The sequence below is a fragment of the Poecilia reticulata genome, chromosome 9 (assembly GCF_904066995.2).
Source record: "Poecilia reticulata chromosome 9, P_reticulata-male-v2, whole genome shotgun sequence".
Classification (NCBI taxonomy): domain Eukaryota; kingdom Metazoa; phylum Chordata; class Actinopteri; order Cyprinodontiformes; family Poeciliidae; genus Poecilia; species Poecilia reticulata.
In genome coordinates, this window is record NC_088838.1 from 3,876,134 (window position 1) to 3,893,965 (window position 17,832).

Below are 17,832 nucleotides of genomic sequence, written 5' to 3' on the forward strand. Positions count from 1 at the left end.
AAAAAAAACTAAAAAAACATCAGTGGTGGGTGCTTTGCTTTCTTTCGGTCCTGAATGAGGAGGCGGACTGTGAGAATGCTCTTGTTGAAGGGAGGGATTGGTTTTTCCTCCTGCTGCAGCGGCAACCACATCCAGCCATGCATTGATGTGTTTCTGTGGCTGGTTGTTCTCCAGTACAGCACGGCTACACAACACTAGAAACAAACAAGGAAAAAAAAAGCTTCTAAAATAAACCAGTTGAGTCTTTGTTTGACCCACTTCTTTGTCCTTGGACGCCCCGTCCAATGAAAATACAGCACTGTGTCCATTGAGCTGACACCCACCCCCAACCCCCTTGTGTCCACACACACCTCAGCACTTCTTTCACACACTTATTATCTGTAATTGCCTTCACGCTCGTGATTTTATTGATAATGAGCTTCCTGGGCTTTAGGTGTAATTTCATGCAGGAAAGCCCTGCGCGCCGTGACCTCTGTGGGAGTTAATAAAGGAATTAGGAGCGATCAGTGTGAGAGAGGAGCTGATTGTAAAGACCAAACAGCCCCCAGAGCCCGCTGCATCACTGCAGCAAGTGTTCCTGCTCTGCAACAAGGGCTCTATAGATCCATCAATGCAAATACAACACCGATGTTCCACAGTGAACACAAGCATACCATGAAACGCAATTAGGCGCCAATCTATTGTGCAATCAAGCCACAAGAGAGTGTTTTTGTGGCCCCGCAGCCATTAGCTGCAACAGCTGGCCACTTGACTATAGACACTCCCTTAGTTCATTTGTTGACACCTCCACAAAACAGGAGAGGGGCTTTTTCATAGTTTGCATGTTCCTGGTGTTCTGCAGGCCTGAGACCGGGGACGGAGTACGGGATGGGAGTAACCGCGGTGACAGATGAGCGGGAAAGTTTGCCCACCACCACCAATGCAGTCACAGGTCAGATGTTTCCACCGACACCTTCAACAATCACCTCTCACTCCCATGTTTCAGCTGCAGCCAACATCATCTGCCTGCTTTTTATGAGGAAATATTAACTTTTTTCCATTAGTAGGTCTATAAAAGCACATTTAACACCACGACCCAACGTCTGCTTAATAAAATGAAACAACAAAAATGTTCATGTTACAAATAGTAAATGAAAAACTGAACACAACAGATCTAAAGTAGAATTAAATGTTAGCGAGAAACTTTAAAACTGACTGAAGTTGTTCAGAGCTACAAATGTGCATGACCTTATAAAATAGGTTGTCATTGTTAAAGGATCCCATTTTATATCTCTTTTTAGGTTCTCAAATTAAGAGAAACATTACGCTTTTTCAGGAACGAGAATGGAAAAGTTTCTTTATGTGGTATGTTGAAATTTATGGAAAATGGATAAGAAAAAAAACAGTTTCCAGTTAAATGACAAAAAACAGATGTAAAAAATTATCACTAGTATTTTAGTGTAATTCATAATCAGTTTATCCCTTGAAAACTGCTAAAGCTACCATTTGTTATTAAATGTATAAACAGTTGATTCTTTATGATTTGAAGCCAGAGTTATTAAGAGACATTGTGGAAGGTCCAAAGAGCCGCAGGCTGCAGAGCCCTGGTCTAATTTGTGGCCAGTTGTGATCTGAAGATGTCATGTAGTAGCAGAGCCACAGTCGCCTCTGATCACTGTTCTGTTTGGAGAACATCTAAAACATCCTGGTGGGGATAGAACTCCAGGTGATGCATTTTGCTCCATCTGCAGACAAAAACTTCACAACTTTGATTGAATAATGGAAGGATTTACATGTCAATTCAAAACAGTTCATGTTAACAGGAATCCCAGATGGCTTTGCATCTTGATTTATCACCATAAGTTGATAAAATCACAAACCTAAGACTGTGGAGCAGCACAGACTTTGTAACTGGATTTCAAACTGGTGCAACATCTGAATAATTCCATTGTAACTGTGAGCAGTTCTGAAAACCAGATGAAGTCCTTACTGTCAGAATATCTTTGAAGTACTGGGTTTTTTATGTCTGCATGTCTGAAATGCTGAAAGGACTTTCCTGTACGTTCATCTGAAGAGTTTAGGGAGTTAGCAAAAAATATTTCTGATTGATTTACATGTCGGAGAACAAATCTGTTGGCCTTATTTGTATTAGTTTTCCAAGCCGATCTTCTTCTCTTCCATCAGCCCTGGACGCCCCCAGAGAGCTGACTGTAGCAGAGGTGACAGAGACCACCATGATGCTGGAGTGGAAGCGGCCACTGGCCAAGCTGGACTCCTACCGACTGGTCTACGTGTCGGCTGATGGTCAGAGGGCTGAAGACTCGGTCCCCGGCAGCTCAGAGTCTCACACCCTGCGGGGTCTGAACCCCGGCATGATGTACACCATCAGCGTCACCGCTGAGAGGGGTCGCAGGAGCAGCGCGCCCACCACTGTCTCAGCTGCCACAGGTCAGCACGTCCAACAGCTTTCTCCCAAATAAGTTGCTGTGTCTGGTTGGAAAACAACAGAGCACAGTTGTTAGACTCTTGGCGTTTATTACTTGATGTTTGAGATGCAGAGCCTTCCTTAAGGCCCTGGATGTTGTGTTGGCAGTATTGCAGCAACTATGAGGGGATAGTCGAACCTGAGATTAAGGGAGAGCAGTGTAGTTCTGGTTCTGATCCTGGAGTACAGTCTGGACCAGCTGTACACACTCAGAAGGGTCCTGGAGGGTGTGTGGGAATCCTCCCAACCAGTCTATTTGGACAAGGTGTTGGACTGAGTCCCTCAGGGAACCCTGTGACGGTATTCTGGGAGTATGGGGTATGAGGCCCTGTGATATGAGCTGTTGGGTCCCTGTATGAGAGTCTGGTCCGCAATGTCAGCAGTAAGCCTGGCTTTTTTCTAGTGAGTTGAACTTTGCCAATGTTGCTCTTTGTCACCTATTCTGTTCATAATTTTTATTCTAGGTGCTGAGTTGATCCGAGTTGGTGGCTTTGGGATCTCGCCTCAGCTCTTTGCAGATGATGTGGTCCTACTGGCTTCATCAGGCTTTGAACCAGCTTTGAAAAAGCACCAGGCTGATTTGTTCCTTGTTAAATGCTTCAAAAAACCAAGGACGCATACCGATTCTCTCCTTCAGCATCCATGTGATGACAGACAGACAGTTTGTTAGCTTGTAGTAGCTTGTAGCAGATATCTGCACTGTATAGTGTAAGGGTTCAAAATCCAAATGCAGATTGTGCGACTCTGTAGCTTAAGAGGTCTGATTTGTAGCTGATGTTTCTGAATCCATGATGTGCCAAATCCAGCTGGATGTTGGAATCTCCCGTCTAAATCCCAGAGAGCCGGAGCCGGGGGATCAAGAAAAGACAAAACACAAAACAGACTAATCTTTCTTCAACATTTCAGGAAACATCAGAAAGAGTGGAGAGGTTTGTTTTGCTAAAACATACGACAGTGTAACTGTAGCTCACTGTTTCCAGGAGGGTTTTAGCTGATGGTGCATAGTTGAAGGGGGTCTTCTCATAATCCCCCACACTCTCATGTTCCAACCCCCTTTTTTCATAGCTGTGGCCAAACCCATGCAATGAATTGCATTCATTATTTCTCAATGTAACTGTGTCTCCTTCTCCTACGGCTCGTTTATAGCACATGGAAATATTTCTTTCTTTTTTCCCCATTTTTTTTTTACTTAAAACAAGAAAAACTAAATGAAGTGATTGCATATTTTGCGCTGCAGTAAGTGTGCCGCCAAGACAAACATCCCACAGTTAGAACCTGGTGCTGGGTTGAGCTGGTGGCTGTAGGCAGAAATCGCTGAATGGAACCGGCTCTGTGTGTTTCCTTCTTGGGGATCAGAAGCTGCATGCCTGCTGTAGTTGGTGAAAGCAAGTCAGTGGATTTATGTGAGCATTTCAGTAATGCACTATATCACAAGCCTTGCATCTGCCTTTAAGCTGCAGATATTTCCCCCATTTGCTTCAAAGATGGAGTCTCAGAGGAACCTTAGAGCAGACTGGTAATGTGTGTGTGCTGCTGGGAAACGGCCTGGCCATGTGTGCAGCCCTGTGCGTTTCTCATTCATGTGTTAATTGGCGACCTGAGCCCCGCTCCCCTCTGGGTTTTGTGCGATTTGACCACGATGAACCGTGGGTCCGTCTGATAAAGGGACACATGCTGGGAGTCTTGCTAAATCGCTGTCTTCACAATCAGCAGCCGCCTAATCCACAGCCGGGAGGTTTATATCATCTCCACCAACATGGATCATGCTGGTTCTGCAGGAGGGGACGGGCGGACAGAAGACGGGTGGGGGGTGGGGTTTATAGTACCTGAACAATCACAGACAAGGATTAGGATTGGAAATTTGATAGCAGACTCAATCGACTGTCTCTGAGGTGACCTGCCTATAGAATGTGCTTCATGGCTGAAAGTTGCTCTTCAGAGAGTCAAAAAGAAAAAAAAAAACTCACAGTTTTTCGTGCTCTAATTTCATGGTTGGTATGTAAAAAATCAGAAGTTTACACACAGAATGATTACTGGCTCTTCAACCCTCCCACGGTCTTAGAGCAACACTCAGGAGGTGCGTGGAAAAGTCACGGTCGACTTTGTGTGGTTGGGGGCGGAGGGGGATCTGTCCCATCAGATAGTTAATTTCCAAAACCAGACACAAAAAAAACCAACTTGTTAAAGCGCAGACTGGGTCAGAGCAACACCTCCAGACTGTGCACAGTTTGTTATTATTGTTATGGATGCACAACATGTTGTGTTAACATCAATATCGGTCGCTTAAGTAAATCGGGTTCAATATTAACAACCAATGTTTATTTCCATCCTGTTAGCGTTGTGACTGTGACTGCAGGACTGTGAGCTGTTTAATTGAAGCAAAGAAGCAATGTCAGGCTTGTGATCATTTTCCCATAGTGATCAAAGTAATATAAGCAATATAAGTAATATAAGTAAATATGACTTACTGTAAGGACTGCTTCATTTCAGCCCAGCATTGCCACTGATAAGAACAACCTATTTTATATTGTGCAGCTAGCCGCATTAAGGGGTCGGCTTTCCACAGAGTTCAGGTTTTACACGTGAGGTTTTAACTTCACTTAGCTGTAAAAACATTATTTCTGTGCAAAACCATCCGTCACGGCCCTTAAACCACACAGATCTGCCTGCAGGTAGATTTCACAGCAAGATGATGTTTGGCAATAAAAAGCCCCTTTAAGCGAACGCTGCACATCTGACGGCTGAAAAGGAAGTCAAAATAATAATAAAGAAATCTGTAGTTCATTAGATGCTGTGAGAAAATGAGTTACAGCTGCAGCTACTTACTGTGGGAAACATGGAGAGAGAAGATTTGGAGAGAATAGTTCATCTAACCAGGTAAATGAGTTTGTGGACATCAGCAGACACTCGATAATGGCTGCGGACAGATGAAAAGTAAAATCCACAGATCAACAATGCATTTCCTCTTCTGAGAAATGTATGCTTCTGGCTGCTGACTCCACCAGAATTGTACTGGTCCCTCAGCTTTGACTTGTTCCTTCATGTGAACACGAGTCTCTAACGGTTTCATAATCCTGGGCCCATAAGTGTTTCCACCGAGTTGGCAGGAAAGACAACTGTGATTAATTTACTTTTTAAGGAGGTCAGCCATTTTTCCTGTGATGTTGATGATCCTAAGGGAAAGTAGGAGTGTTCACTCTGTGATTTGTAGTGAAGCGAAAATAGACTCAAGGTATCTGTTCATATGTAATTCTCGATTTGTGAACTTTGTAAGCCTGTTTATGTGTAGCTTTGGGTATTTGTAAGTGTATTTGTAGGATTTGTAAACCGCAAAAAACTTTTTGAGCGCTACTTTGGTAACTTTCAAATGTGTTTTAAAATTCAAACACCAATTTCACTTCCTTTGGCGACTGAAGGAGGGTTTTTCAGACTCATGTCAAGAGCCTCATAGGTTAGTGCGTAAGGTGGTGCATTTTATTGCCGGGTGGTGTGATCAAAATGATCTGTGCATGCATGTTGTCTTGTTTGTGCATTTTACATGACTTGTGCACATTAATTTAACTTTTTGTATGCGTAGGAATGTTTTGTAGTTTATATATAATTAACACATTGTTCAGGTTTTTTTGTCATTTGTAATTGTGGTATATTGATAATTTCTCTATTGGTGTGTGCGTTTGAAAAACACATTTGAAAGTTACCAAGGTCACGCAAAAAATGTTTTTTTGCTATTTACAAATCATACTTTACACACACCAACTCCCAAAGCTACATCCAAACAGGCTTACAGACTTTACAAATCCATACACACAGATATTATGAGTCTATTTTCCCTTCAAATATTTTTTGGTTCATTTTCAGCAACAGACATTTGTGATCTGCGGTTTGAGACATTAGTTCAAATGTACCTGCTCTGAAGAAGCAGAGAAAGGCAGATTGAGGTTAAGTTGTGTTTTTTGTTAATGCTGCTGATGTTCGTCCATCCAACATTTACAAGCCGTGTTGTCAGTGGGAACAGCAAACCCTGAAGCGTTTCAGTTTGTTATTCTGCGGGGTTCTTCCTGTAAACCTGTCTTCAGTTAGTCAGCAGCATGGGGGCTGTTTCTGGACTCTTCACACAATCTCTACTGAGCGCCACATCTGAAACCACGGCGCTGTCCTTACATGAACCCACTTCTTCCTCAGTCATGGCTTCATTATGAGTACAAAGGACAGCTTTCCATTGTCTTGTTGAACAGCACACAGCTTTGTTCATTCTTTGTATGACAGTATTCATATTTGTCTTTTTGTGAATTATTATTGTGGTCATGTTGAAAAGGACCAACAGCAGTCAGTAAAGACTTCCTCTCCGCCTCTCTGGAGCCATTTTGTTTCCCTGACCAATGGTTTAAATCTCCACAAATCAACATGAGGTCTGATCATATCCTGGTCAGCCATTGGGCTGCAAATCAAAGTCACCAAGTTTACCTGAGCTCTTAGTCAGTTTATGGTGAGGAAGAATAACGGCAGTGGTCTAAAAATCCCCTGGAGCAAAAAAACGTATGTAGAGAGAAGCCGGGTAACTAAGCAGATTTTACATACCTTTACATCAACCTCAGAGATGAGTTATTTTCATGATTTCTTTCATTCCAATGCAGCCTTTTCTTTTTTTGTATTGTACATCTGAAATTAATAGGAATAATTTTTTTTTTTCTGTTTTGAAATGTCAGCTTACACTTAATCAGCAGCCTCAATGTATGTCATAACACTCCACATGCCTTCAAATCAAAAGCAAAACTCAGTACAGAAAGAAATTACAGTCGATGGCTCATTCTGAATATCCAGAGCAATCTTTCATTGGGTTTTTCTTACTTTTTTTTTTCATTTTAAATAATACCAATGCAAAAACAGAAACTGTATGTATGACAGATTGAAGACATGCATGTATGACCCTAGATTGTCTCAAAAACTTCAAAAGTGCACGGCCTTGATAAAAGGCTAAACCCACTGAGTTTTTATCCTCTATTGACCACAACGTCAACGGATTTTATTAGGATTTTGTATGATGCTTTAAAAAAGTCACATTTTTGTTTTGTTTTTTAAATAACATGAAAAGTGTGGCTTGCATTTGTATTGATTCTCCTTTCAAAAACTGCTTGATAAAATTTGCTGCAACTAGAAGTCCTCAGGAGTTGGAAAAATAGTGCGCAAACTCCACCTGTGAGCTATGTAATGACAGACGGTCCAGATGTTTTGTTTCTGGCCTCAGAGGTTCACAGAATATCAGAAACAAAACGGCATCATGAAGACCAAGCTTACCCAGCAGATGGGAAGTCTGGGAGACGGTTAAAGCAGAAACGATTCACCAAGATCTGAACATCTCAGAGCTCTGATCAATTTGGCATATTACAATGAAAAATGCATGGTGGACTTTGAAACTCACCAGGACATGGCTGTCCTCCCAAACTGACAGAATCAGTCAGAGGAGCAGCTGAGGCGGCCATAGTAACTGCAGAGGAGCAGCAGGAAGGAGGTCAGAGTTGATGGGAGGATGGATGTGGTTAACATGTAACTAACCCCTCTGTAGTAGAATAACCACTAACAAATGTAGAAAAATTTCCTCATGTGGGCGGAGCCAAAAGTCATGGAGGGGCGGGGCCAGGTGTTATGATCAGCAGAGGGAGAAGGTAGAACTGTGGTCTGAAAATTCAACTGTTTAGGCAACATTTAACCTAAAGGGACAGTTTTAGGCAAAATATTGCACAACTAAGCAAATTTTCACAGAAACAAAGAGAGAACCCTAAATAACCTATTGAGAAAAAAAATCGGGTTTTTTTTTTGTTTTTTTTTCCTGAGAGTTGATTTGCGAGCTAGTCCGTCTTTCAATACAGAAAAATGAATGTTCACAGATACACTGTCCAAACTGAGTTTGAGCAAAGAATGTCAAAAGAAATCTGTTAGAGATGAACCCCCAAAACACCAGGAGCGCTGACTGAAAAAAGGCTTCCAGAAGGTGTTGAAACAGGGAGTGAAAACAAAAGCACGCCATTTTAGATTTTTGTAATCCATGTGTTACTTTCTTTCAACTTCAGAATGTTTTACATTATGTTATTTTCTCACCTGAAATGCCAAAAAGATACGTTGAAGTTTGTAGCTGTGAGGTAATAAAATATAAAAAAGCTATCTAAATCCTTAAAGCAGGCGGTGTGTGAGTGGTGGAAGGGTCAGGGTGTGTGTTTCTCTGTAATCCACAGCCTGCAGCAGACAAGCCTGTGTATGAAATGGAAGATATCATCTATAGAGGAGATATCTGAGGGGACCGTTTCATACGTCAGGACTCGTTAACCGCATGAGCTTGTTGAAACACCTCTATTACACACTTACTAAAGGGGCAGTATTATGTGTTTTCCAGTCACATAGTGCCATTTGTAGCACAATAAAATAATGTTGACTTCAGTTCCTAAATGCTGTATATACCAAATATACAACATTTAGCAACTTGATTTTGTAATTTAACACCTTCAAATTGGGCCACTGTCTCTTTAAAAACTCCTACTCTTTCTGAAACTCCGTCTTCAGGAAGTCATTACAACATGGCTCCTCTATCATCCCTTTAATAATGTTTTTACCAGTGTTGTACTGAGAAGTAGCTCTTATAATGAGCTTAGCAGATGCTCAGTTCCACCAGGTGCTGCTTGCTAGTCTGAAGGAGCAGAGTGGAGGCGTAACAGGGGAGGGCCCATCTGTGAGGTTGAAGCTCTGAAGCTTGGAAATTGCACCTCAGAAGAGAAGCTTCATCTCAGAGGCAGAGCTAGGTCCACCCAGACGTTTTGCACGGCTGAATGATTACCATGGAGACTGAAGGATTTTTCAAACATGCATGAAAGTGTCAAGGCAACACTTTTGGTATTTTTTTTATGAGAGAACAAAATTCTAAAGTCATGAAGCTGAAAAAAGAACGATACTGCCCCTTTAGAAAGATGGAGGGTAGGTTTAATGGGGAATTATTTAGAGAAATTTTCACCAGAACGTCTCCATCATCAGCATCTCTCCTAACATCCAATCACACTCCCTTTGTCCACCACTCCGTCTCTTCTCCAGCATGCTGTGGCGATCAGCCCGTAATGGCTGCCGTAATGTTTACCTGTGCCGTCGATTTTGTTTTCTTTCTGGACTGCTCTCTGAATGCTCACCTCACACATAGAACAGGCTTCAATTCCAGGCTGCATGGCTCTATGCATGGCTCTGTGCTTGGCCTCCCCATAGGTTTGAAGTGGACAGCGTACTTCAGCCTCACCAGGCGGGCTACGCTGCACCTTCAGATGTTAATGGCTCATTCACAGCCATTAATGGGCACAAGCTGCATCAGCATGTCTGCATGCTGCCTTTTATCATTATGTCTTCCCACTTATATGGTAATATAGAGGAGACAGCTAAAGGCAGCTGCTGATAATGAGGCTGTTTGGTCCCTTTGGCCTTTGTAGTGGAAATCCAGGAATACTTTGACTACAGACAAAGTAAAGGCTTTCCTTTATTGTCCTGAGAGCAAAATAAAATAATTGAAATTCAAATGAGATGCCATCGTCGTTGACCTCTGTGTGACGCTTGGCAAAGGTTCTGCTTTGTTTGTTTTGTGTATTTTACATGTGCATCGATGTGTATGTTTTCCCTGTATTAGTCACATTCTGCAGACTGATTTTCAGTTGAATTTTTTTATCTGTAGTCCAGTTCTGTCGCGATGCAATTTGATCACCTCAGCATTGAAACTCCATGCTAACATTTTGTGTTTGTGTTGTATGATGTTGATGTGTTTGTCGTCGGCCAGCGGAGGAGAAGCCGGCGGTGACCAACGTCACCGTCAGCGACGTGTCGTGGGAGAGCTTCCTCTTGTCCTGGTCTGCTGACGACGGGGCGTTCGACGCCTTTCTGATCGAGGTTACCGACGCGGAGACGGGCGCCGAGTGGCAGAACCACACGGCGCCCGCAGACGCTCGCAGCCTCGTCGTCTCAGGCCTCTCCCCCGGCACCTGGTACAAGGCCGCCCTGTACGGGGTGCACACAGGGGCGTTCTTAGAGCCTGTGTTTGCAGACACCATCACAGGTACAGATGCAGTCAGCACTGGGGCCTCACTCTGTCCTCTGCTTCATTCACTTCCTGCTGCACTCAGGAAACGTACTGTCACTTTTCCCTGCTGTCTTTCTAAATAACACTGCAGAAACACAAAGTCTTACTGTGTTTTTTCTTTTTGTTTTGTTTCAAGTGTACTAAGATATTTGCAATTTGAACTACAATTTGTGCAAAAGAAAAAAAAAGAAAAAGCTATATAAATAGTTTAAACAGTGCTATAAAAAATAAAACTTATTTGTCACTATAAAACTACAACAAAAATATTTTGTCAAATTTTGTGCTTTTAGAGTGTAGAAGCTCTCTTATACAGTGGGACATAAAAGAAATCAAGGAACTTGTAGTTGGTGATATTGCAGAAGAGCTGTGGATTCAACATGAACATTTTTCAACTGGAGTATTGGATGTTATTTTCACTAGTGTTATGAAATTATGTTGAAATTATTTTTCTGCTAATGTCTAATTGCAGAAATGAGGGATTATTTTAATTTTCAAGTCTGTGTGAATTTTGAAAACTTTTAAAACATTTATTTTTTCATAAAATATGGTATAATCTCACCTTAACAAAATGTTCAGTTTTTTTTTTACATCCTACTGTATATATTTTTTTATGATTCATCATCTTCCAGTGTGTATTAGACGTTCAGTACCAAATGCACATCACTTGAAAGAAAGATGTAGGTTCTTTCAAGACTTCTAAATATTTTCCATAAAAAAAACATGGAAGAAAAAGTTCTATAGAATGATGTCAAACTACCCAACAGTTTCAGTGATTCTTTCTCCAAGCTTCCAGAGAGCATGAAGGGTCCAAATCCCTCCACAGACATCGATCACACACATTCCCCTTCCTTTCATGCAGGGGGATCGTGAAACAAGCTAATGTTCTGCAGCAGCTCCCTCACAAAACCCCTTTCAGTCTACATGAGACCAGCCTTGGATCCATGTTTTCTCCACCTTTAAGCCGCCTGTCTGCCTGCTGGTACGAGTCCAGCCTGAAACAGCACATAGGCTGTTGTGTGAACAGCCCAGAAACACATCAAATCAGTGTTCCTGTTTGCCCAGCACAACAGGTGCTCTGGCCTCCCCTCCCACAACACTAATCATAGTCATTTTTAGCTTTGAACATGCTGTTGTTCACAAGACGCGCTTAATGAAAGGACTGTGAGCTGCGACATCAACATCTGCCAGTCATGCCGTGCGGCCCCATTTCCTGCTCTGTGTATTGTTTCCATGAAACCATTTGAACTCTAAAAGATCCAAATAACCAGTTCTGAAGCCTTTGACACATTTTTTTTATGTCAACATTAATCGCGGCATTATCAGTGAGCATGTTACAGATGAAGAGCAGTCAACAGGAAGAAAGATGGGGGTACTGACAGAGGAAAGAAAACCCAGAGGCTCTTTTGTCACTTTGTGTGAGGCCTCTCTTCTGTATGCATCCCCACTTCCCTCCAGCCTGGACCGCTCCTCATTCTCATGCTGCCATTGCCCCTGGGCTCTTGTGCTGTGGTGCCAGGGGCTTCTGGGGCAATGCGGAATATGGCATGTGCTCAACATGGCCCATTGTCTGCATGCTAATGGCAATGGGGTGAAGCCATCGTACCATTTTTCATTAGCATCACTTAATCCATAAAACATTCCAAGTTGTGAATGCGACCTCGGACTAATTTGATCACATTATGCGCGGCGGTTTGTCGTCAGTCTGCAGGAGGAAGACGCCGAAGGCAAACGAACCTCCTTGGCCCAGGGGGGACATGGGGGAAACTTTGAGTAAAATAGAGGGAGTTACGTGTAATTGACTGACTGGTTGAACTACAAAGAACTGTGGTTTGTTCAGAGCTCCACTCACTTGTGATTCATACCACCACTAGCTGCCGTTCTGAAGTTATCAGGCGAGACTGGGACAGAGCTGAGGTTCTGCTTGCAGACCCCCTTTTCAGAAGGTTAGCCGGCTTTGGCGCATACCTCCTCCATTAACAGGCTCCTTTTTGTGAGCAGGGATTGTGTTCCCTCAGGTCCTGAGAGGCGGGTGGGGGGTGTGGGGGGTGTTGTAGAGGAGGGTGAAGCCAGCAGCAAGCTAGCACATGTTAGCTGATGGATGTGGCCCTCCCTCTTCCACTGACCAGTTAAAGCCGCTCGGCGGCTAATGAAGAGTGACAGCTCCCTGGGATTTGTCGGCTATGCTTCTCATTTCCACCACTTCTTCTCACAAGCAGTGCCTCACGCTTTTCCCCCCTCACAATGAAAAAAGGGGGTTTCAGGCTAGTTCAAGGACCCCTGAGACCCTCGCATTTGGAGCAGTGCTTTAATGAGCGGTGGTGCTGGGCTTTATTGAGCCTTTCCCGAGCTCACCGATATCTGTTTTTACCCAGACTGCTTTAAGAGCTCTGTCCAGTCTGTGTATGCATCTTGCTGCTGCCGGAAGTTTCTTTTGCTAATTAAGGTGAGGCAGACTTATCCTCTGAAAAAGCAACTTTCTCCTCCGACAGATACAGACTTCTGCTGTCCTGTTGTTACTGCCATGGTTGTTTTCAAAACTAATGGCTCATCCAGTAGTCTGTAAAGGGGCAGTGTTATGGAAAATCTGCTTCTTTGTGTTTTACGTCATATTGTGATGTTATTCGCCTATTGAAAACATACCTGGAGTGTTACTTTGATACTTTTGCACATGTTTGAGAAATCCTTTAATCTCCCATGGCAACCATCAGCTATGCAAAACGACTGGGTGGACCTAGCTCCGCCTTCACAGACACAGCTCCTCCTCAGAGTTGCAGTTTCCATGGTTCTGAACTTCCGCCTCACAGAGCAGCCAACCCTATGACTTCCCCAACTTAGTTCCTTAAGACTAGCCACCAGCAGTTAGCAATCACCTGGTGGAATTGGGTACCTGCTGAACTCATTTTAAGAGCTGATTTTCAGTGGCAGAGGCCCAATTTCAAGCTGTTAAAGGCATACATGACTAGTAGAATATATTGGCCCAAATATGTTGTAATTTTTCTATTAACTTAGAAATTGCTGTTTGTTGTATGTAAAAATTCAAATACTTAAAAAATGTAATATCCATCATTATATCTTTCACCTATAGTTGTCTTTTTTTGTATGACATGGTTAGATTGGTTTTGTACTGGAATCTACAAAGTAAACACAAGTGGACTAACATTACCTGAGTTGTTTTTTGTCATGTTGCATTTGACTGGTGTAAACTTAGACAATACCACACTGTGCTGCTGTTGACTGTAATTTCAAAAAAGAAAAGAAATAATGAAGTGAGTCTTCATCGCATCCCACATGGGAAAAAAACAAAGAGTGCAACTTCTGAAGAACTTACGTTTTGCTCTCAACATTTCTTTCCAGAAGACAGTCATTTTTACAAGCAAGATTGATGAAGGAGCAAATAGATTACCCTCGCAAGCTAAAACCAAATACAGTGCCAACAGTATTTATCCACAAACATGTATAACCCAGGCACTGCCTAGTGAGTGAACGATGCCGGAAGAAACATCAGCTAGGCAATGCTGGAAGCTCTTTTAAATTATAGCAAAACTATTGCTACTGCCACTGGAGCTGAATGTGAAACCATAGACCCAACACCCAACTGAAAACCGGACCCTAAACAGCTGTTACCAGACCACAGATCAGATGGGGCACAGTACACGACAACTACTCACACGGTCCAACCAGAGCTACGTGTCATTCATTGTTTCATTTATGAAGCTGAAGACAGCAGCAGCACAAACACCAGCTTCTGGCAAACAAAAGAATAATCTGTTTGCCCTCCAGCTCTGAGCACGAGTGAAATTTAAGCATATAATAATGTAAATCCTCCAGTTAAGTAATATCTTTAGGTTTTAAAATATTTAATTAGAATGTGTTAAAGTATTTATGTCCATTATGATTCATACAAAGTACCACAGTTCCCAGCAGTGGGGATCCTTAGCAGATTTGAAGTGTTAAAGAAACAAGGCAGCTGTATTGTTAATGCTGTTAAGAGTCTCCACAGCAAAACCCTGGCAGCACAACAACAAATCACCAAAACGTCTAGAAATGTCTCTGACTTGTCATACATTCTATATAATGGATGGTCCACAGCTGTTTGAAGACTATCAATGTTTTTGTTTTTTTTTTGTCCAGGCTGAAGGGGGTGTAGAGATGAACACTCATCTCATTCAGACTGGATTTTTTCCCCAGCTATGCTTCTAGATGAACTACATCTTTGTTAGATGTTTTAGGTAGATGCTTGACAGGGTGTTGCTTCACAAAAGCATCCTGTGCTCTAAACTTCCTTCTTCCATTTACATCTAAAACTTTTCTCCTTTCTCTGCGAAGACCCAAGCTGAAGCAGTTTTTCTTCAAAGCTGCAATATGTAACTTTTATTAAAAAAATATTTGTACAAACTTGTTAAAACTATCACCATCTCATGACAGTGTAATATGACAGAAAATCCATGAAATGGTCAATCTCCTCCACCTCCTCTGTAAGCTACTATTGCTGTCTAAAGAAATGATCCACCCCCAACCAAAAACATCCAATCAGAGCCAGGAGGAGGGGCTTACCGCTGTCAATCATTTTCATGTACTCGTTGCTAAATGTGCTAATGGAGGAGAAACAACTTACCATTACAGGGAAGCTATTATTGGTGGCTGTGCTCACTATCTTTAGCATTCACGATAGGCTCATATCAAGAAGAAACTTTATCATAGCAGAGAGGACAAAAGGAAAAGGGGGTTAAATGGGCATGATTGACATCACTACGACTCCTGGCTCTGATTGGTTGTTTCTAGTTAGCACTGGGAGAAGGCGTCTGTCACAACAGTGACAGTTTCAACAAATATGTAAAAAAATATAAGTATTTTTTTATAAAAGTTACATACTGCAGTTTTAAAGGGTCTTTATGTGTCCAACTACACTTTTTAGTAGACAAACTGACTCTTTCTAAATGTCACATAGAGATTGAACCGGAGGTGCAGGCTCTACAAGTCTCCAGCATCACTCCAGAGAGTTTTGTGCTGGCCTGGACGGCCGAGGAGGATGCCTTTGACACGTTTGTCCTGATGCTCATCGAGGCAGAAGACCCAGGCCAACCAAGAGAGGTGGTGCTGGGCGGCGAGGAGAGAAATGTCACTATGAGCGATCTCACAGAGGACACAGAGTACACCGTTGAGATCTTTGGGCTCATTTTGGGAAGACGCTCCAAGTCTGTAAGAGAGGGAGTGAGAACAGGTACATGGTAACCGGGTGGAAGCAAGAAGCTCTGCTGACATACTGGGGCTCTGGAAGTGTCTCGTCAACATGTATTTCATATAGAATGACGTCTTGTCCTAGCTTTTTCAGCATGAAATGTGTTCTAATAACTGAGCGTAATACCAAGTGTTGTCTGTTTGTATACTAACCTGGTACTCTGATTTTAAGGCTTCTGACTGAGGTTCTTTAGTTTGATTCAGACATTTTACCTGGCAGTCTTAAGATAATTGCTGGAGCACAACAGTCCTGGCCAGTTCAATAAAGCAGCACTGACAATAATCCGCTATTGTTTTAAGACAATGTAATAACTCCTTATGGTCTGAAAGCTGTTTTGGTCTTTAATTATATTTCTGAACAGAAGCGTACACTTAGAGCATTAAATTAGTTTAAGGATCTTAAAGAAGCATTTGAACAAGTTTTTACTTTTCAACATTACTGACACAAACAGCTACTTCTGTTTTTACCTTTTATGGGCAGTCAATAAAGTTCTGGCATAATTCTAACTGAATACTTGAGCAGTCTTATTATTATTAACCCATGTTTGAAGGAGTCAAGGTGAAGTTTTTATACTTGAAATGATTGAAACAAATATAGTTCCTGGTGTTGGTGTTACTGAAGAACTACCTTTAAATTCCTCAACTTCCCTTGTATCAGCAGCTAGATGTTGATACCTGAACTCAGATGTTCCGACAGAATAACGATCTTTAGCACCCGGGTCTGTGCCAGGAAACCAACTACTAACATTTCTCTCTAACATTTCTCAGAAGAGCCTTGGTCAGATATCCAAACAGAATCATGTCAGGACTTTGTTGATCATTTAAAAAATTGTTGTAGTTTTTCTGCAACTTAAAGAAAATTTATGGAAATATTAGTGGAAACCTATGAAGTTTGACCTTTGTGTATTGAGGGAAAATCCATATTAATTTCAAACGTATGCACCCAATTGCTGTTTTAAAAATTCACTTGTGTTTTGCAGTATAACCAACATTCTGAGAATGATTAAATCCTTAAAGGGCCCAATATCTGACCCAGTCTGTATTGTTTAGACCTGTTGTTAATCTGGATTATTACTACACCAGCTCTAACTAGTTTTGTAAAGGGACATTTAGTTGCTCCTCCCATTGTGTGTTCTGTGTCCTCATCTTCCCAAATGTCATCTTTATCTACCTGATCCCTGTGTTGTTGCCTGATTTTCTAAAGGAGCCGACGGTGGTGACGGTTGTTGGGTGGGTGATTAGTTGTCCGTGTCACATAAAAGGCTTGTCTGTCCTTATGTCCCCTGTCCTCCCTGAGGGCAAGGCTTTGCTCTTGGGTTTGCGTGGTGCATGTTTCACTTTTTGTTTGTTCCATGAAATGAGGCCAAGTTAATCTCTTCAGGTCTGTCACGCGAGATACTGCGGCTCGCCGCTAACTGCGAGGGTCTCTCTCTATGAGTCGGAACCTCCCCAGGTCTCCTTTGTCTGTCTCTGGAACTCTCTCTTGCTCCATTTGTGTAAAATGACTTGCCTTCCTTTGGAGGATCTGCACAGGCTACAATCACTGAATTTGTGTGTTGTCTCCTTTCTGCTGCTTCAGTTTGTTGCAAATATTAACACCTCAAACATTACATTCCTCAGCATTTGGAGAACATATTGACTAAATCTTCTGTTTTTCTTGTCATTGCTCCCTTTTGTGCGTTTCTGTCCCGTCTTTGCCAGACCTGGGTTCACCAAAGGGCATCCGCTTCTCCGGAGTGACCGACACGTCGGCCACCGTTCACTGGCTGACTCCAAGAGCTCGGGTGGACAACTACCAGGTCACCTACATGCCTGCCCATGGAGGTTAATACCGCCTCAACATTACCTGTGGTTTCACTCTTAGTTGCTATTGATAGTTTATTTTTTAAAGAGGTATTGAGATCTTAAAAATCAGTTTTAAAAAGAATACCGTTACAGTTTGATAACAGCTTATTTGGTTTTCTAATTCCTCAGTGACTTTCTTGCCAGAGTTGAATGCATGCATACACTAAAATCATTGACTCAGAAA

At 42.3% G+C, this 17,832-nt stretch overlaps 1 protein-coding gene across 3 annotated transcripts in view; it reads left to right on the forward strand.

Annotated features, from left to right (window-relative positions):
* tncb (tenascin Cb) overlaps window positions 1-17,832 on the forward strand; it is a 115,678-nt gene that overhangs the window by 85,803 nt on the left and 12,043 nt on the right. Inside the window, exons 10-14 of one of the 3 annotated variants that reach the window (XM_081611259.1) lie at window positions 842-931; window positions 2,164-2,427; window positions 10,266-10,541; window positions 15,514-15,786; window positions 17,505-17,627. In XM_081611259.1, coding sequence (XP_081467385.1) covers window positions 842-931; window positions 2,164-2,427; window positions 10,266-10,541; window positions 15,514-15,786; window positions 17,505-17,627 — 1,026 coding nt within the window. The remainder of the gene's footprint in view (window positions 1-841; window positions 932-2,163; window positions 2,428-10,265; window positions 10,542-15,513; window positions 15,787-17,504; window positions 17,628-17,832) is intronic. The other 2 variants (XM_081611260.1, XM_081611261.1) reach the window with 2 other exon arrangements.